The 3,814-nt window shown below is 31.1% G+C and overlaps 1 protein-coding gene across 1 annotated transcript; it reads right to left on the bottom strand.

Moving 5' to 3' along the window:
* Positions 1–1,698: 1,698 nt before the first annotated feature.
* Positions 1,699–2,955, bottom strand: LOC125856162 (protein MIZU-KUSSEI 1-like). The gene is made up of 2 exons (XM_049535718.1): positions 2,609–2,955; positions 1,699–2,047 (listed from the first exon to the last, which is right to left on the bottom strand). Exons 1-2 carry the CDS (start codon positions 2,953–2,955, stop codon positions 1,699–1,701), a joined length of 696 nt encoding a protein of 231 aa, XP_049391675.1.
* Between the last annotated feature and the right edge of the window lie 859 nt (positions 2,956–3,814).

The raw sequence follows: 3,814 nt of genomic DNA, 5'->3' as shown, positions 1-3,814 counted from the left end.
CAATTATATGACTGATATACAAATACAATTAGTCTCTCTCCACTCTTTGCCCTCTCTCGCTTCCCTCTCTCCTCCCTCTCCCAATCTCGCTCTCCAAATATATAAATACATATGTATACCAGTTACATATATACAATTTATCTGATATATATATATATATATATATATATATAGCTCGTCTCTCTCCACTCTCTGCCTTCTCTAGGTTGCCTCTGTCCTCCCTCTCTAAGTATTGCTCGTCTCTCTCCTCCCTTTCCCAAATTCGCTCGCCAGATATACAAATACTATGTGTATCAGTTACATATATACAATTATTTTGACAAGATATACATATACAATTCGCCTTTGTCCACTCTCTGCCCTCTCTCACCCACCTCTCTCCTCCCTTTTCCAATCTCGCTCGCCTCTCTCCTCTGTCTATAACATGTAGCTACGAATCGTAATTAGCAAACTATAGCTATGGAGCATAACTAATCTATTTTTGAGTGGCTATATGCAAAAATTCTCCTAATTTTATTATTACTAAAAAATTAGACCCTTCAAATTTGAGGGCCTAAGGTGTATGCCTCATTTTTAAAGGCATTGAGTCGCCCTGTCTGTAGTCAAGGAGGAGAGGAAACAACTAGTTATATGATTGGTATATTTAATTTTGCTCAATATTCTTTTTGCAGTCCTATACAATGTAACTGAGAATTTTGTAGAGATTCTTCACTTTGATGGTACAAAAAGGTATTTTTTTTAGTACTTCTTTTTCATTTTGAGTTCAAGAGTTTCAACTACTCTTTCTCATTTTCCACTGTTTTCCTCTCTTCTTTTTCTTGATGAGTTCCTATATATAATAGGAAAATACTAGTTACAATAAGTGAAAAAAATGGTTGTTTGTTTAAATTGTTCACCAGAAAGGTGTCCTACTGAATGTGGGATGGGCTTTTGCCTTAATGTTGTGTAAATTTCCGTTAGTAAATTAATAATAGCATCCAAACAAACATAAAATTATAGGAGCTACCCCACCGGTTTTACTCGTTTGATGATCTGAACTCACAACCTTTGAATTGGAAGTGAGGGGTGCTTACCATCCGGGCAATTCCCTCTTATCAATACTTTTGTCAATAATACTTAGAAAATTATTTTTTTATAAAATAATTAATAGGACACTAAATGAACTAATGATAAACTAAGAAATAATGAGAATAAACAAAATAAAATAAAAGATCCTTCTTTTTGCTTTTATTTTTTTCTTACAATATTGATCTTAGGTTGATGACAAAGACCCCATACAAATATTCCCACATGGAAAAAGTCATGCAATTATGCAAAACTCAAAAAAAATTTAGGGGTTTTTCATGGCTACCCAGGATAAACTCATAAGCAAATAAAGGACATAAAATAAACTAGAAAAATTACAAAATGACAAGTAACAATTAACACCATGCAATAGTTCTATATCCCATGCATGAAAAACTCCAAAACACTCCAAATCTGATACCTTTTTCTTGTTTATCCATCTGATGTTGGAATAAGCTAATTGAACGGGTACGTAAATTGGTCAATTTCCATTTTCATAGCTCAAACTTGAAACTTTTTGATACTTGAATGAACGTGATCGCCCAAAAAAAAAGTATATACGCTGATCCTCATACATACATGCAATAATTGAGGAGGACTATGTCAATTATATACATCTCAGTCCCAAACACGTCAGCAACGAGAGGATAGAAGGAAAATACTTAATTCTTGGCCCATACTTCCTTCAGGGTCAATCAAATGAAATGATTCTGAGTTATCATAAGATCCATGGACCCTCTCAAATTTTCCTCTAAGATACATAATATCATCATCACAATTAGTATTCTTTTTCCCATGAATAATCCCTGCTCCAATATTTACTAATTCTATTTGTCCCAATACTTGTAAATCACTTTTTGTAGGTTTTCTTTTCACAGCAAATCCTACTTTTTTCCCATTACAATACATTCTCAAAATGGATTGATTTCCACCATAATTACCACTCTCCAAAGCAATTCTCACAATACCTCCTTGCATTTCCCTGGTAGATTAAGACATAATATTATTAAATTAATTAAATAAATGTGCTTGATCATAGTAGGCAAAAATATCTAATTTCAAATTATACCATTACTCAAAAAGCATAATATATTCCACATGTTTGCATTCATAAAAAAAAATAGGCTCATATGTCAAGACATAATATAATTAAATAAGTAAATGAGAGTTCTCGAACAACTTATAACTATTAGTATACGAGATGGTCACTCTCACATGCTTTTTTTTATTTTTTTTTATTTTTTTAAAATACTAGTTTGTTTTATGATTCTGTTGTCACTCTCACATGCTTCAATGTATAGGTTAAAATTATTTTTTATTGAATATTCTTAACAAAATTCTTGATTTCAGCGATAACTCTCAATGTCACCCACAAAATTAAAAAATAGTTCACATGTTTGACTCATAAAAAAAACTAGACTTCACACGTGAGACGTGTTTAGACATATATAGTATAGTCAAACAATTGAAAGAGGATTATCTCTAAAATCTTTTAATTAAGTTGTTAGATAAGATGATCACACAGTACCGTACAATTCAATACCTGGCGAGAGTAGAAGTGGAGACAGCAAGTTCAAGGAGGATAATCGGGGTGGTTGATTTAGGGTTTGTTTGTATACAAAAGCTGACTTTTCCTCGGCGATAGCCAAAGATTGTCCCTGTCATAACGGAGGATATTGATGATAGTGATGACTGATGACGGTGATTGTATTTGAAGTTGGAGGGAATATTCTTGTAGTTTTCTTCGTCGTTATCAATGAAAGTGCAGTTGCAAGTGGGGATGAGTAGCTCCACTAGAGAGCGGAGGAGCCTCCACGATCGGACTTGTTTATGGCAGTCAACGGTGGTGATAGTGGTGGTGCCGGCGGTTGTAGGGTATGAACTGATCATTTTGGTAATGGTCAGAAAAATATTTTGAGGCTCATCGAATTTGTTTGAAGGATGACTATAGTTTATATAGAGTCATAAAGTACCACTTTTGGCCTCTAAAAGAATTACTCCACTCTGTCTCAATTTATGTAACTCTATTTGATCAGATATAAAAAGACTTTTTAAAATGAAAAGTTTGAAACTAATTAATTTATTACTAATTAAACATGAAATAATATTTATTCTTTTTTAATTAACTAAAAAGAAAAATGTATCACAAAGTAGCTTTTAAACATTGATATATAGTGAATGAATTTTTATATTACTTCTAAAAATTTAACTTGTTATATGAAGCTATTTATGATTTATTATAGGTTCCCAATCAATGCTATTAAAGTTTATTTTAAGTTGTATAAATACATAATAATGACACATTGAGTATAATAATGTTATTAGTGGGGTTTGGAAAGAAAAACATATATGCATACCTTATTGACTTATGCCTATTGATAGAGATAAAAGAGAATGTTTTTGATAGACTTAAATTGTATAAATCATGAATATCAAAAATATTTTACACTATTTAGATAGATATAGTTATCATATATAGCTAGATATATAAATTTTTATTTTAGATTAATTTAATTTGATATATATTGTAAGGTTTTTTCTCTTTCACACTATTAATATATAGTACGACAAACTTTAGAAAAAAAATATAACAATAATAACAATAATATATTCAATATAATTTCATAAGTGGATCAAAACAAAATAGAATGTACATATGCACCTTATCTCTACCTTTTAAAGATAGAAAAATTATTTACGAAAGATCTTGAAACTCGACTCAAATATGGACTCAAATATGAGAAAAGCA

This window comes from Solanum stenotomum, chromosome 2, assembly GCF_019186545.1.
Source record: "Solanum stenotomum isolate F172 chromosome 2, ASM1918654v1, whole genome shotgun sequence".
Classification (NCBI taxonomy): Eukaryota; Viridiplantae; Streptophyta; class Magnoliopsida; order Solanales; family Solanaceae; genus Solanum; species Solanum stenotomum.
This window is presented reverse-complemented; position numbering and strand designations above follow the sequence as displayed.

Bases quoted from the DNA above. Each gene is read 5' to 3' on its own strand.
- LOC125856162 (XM_049535718.1), bottom strand. From the start codon at position 2,955: ATGATCAGTTCATACCCTACAACCGCCGGCACCACCACTATCACCACC. The intron at 2,048-2,608 runs GTATTGAATTGT...TTAATCTACCAG, and splicing joins TCCACTTCTACTCTCGCCAG to GGAAATGCAAGGAGGTATTG.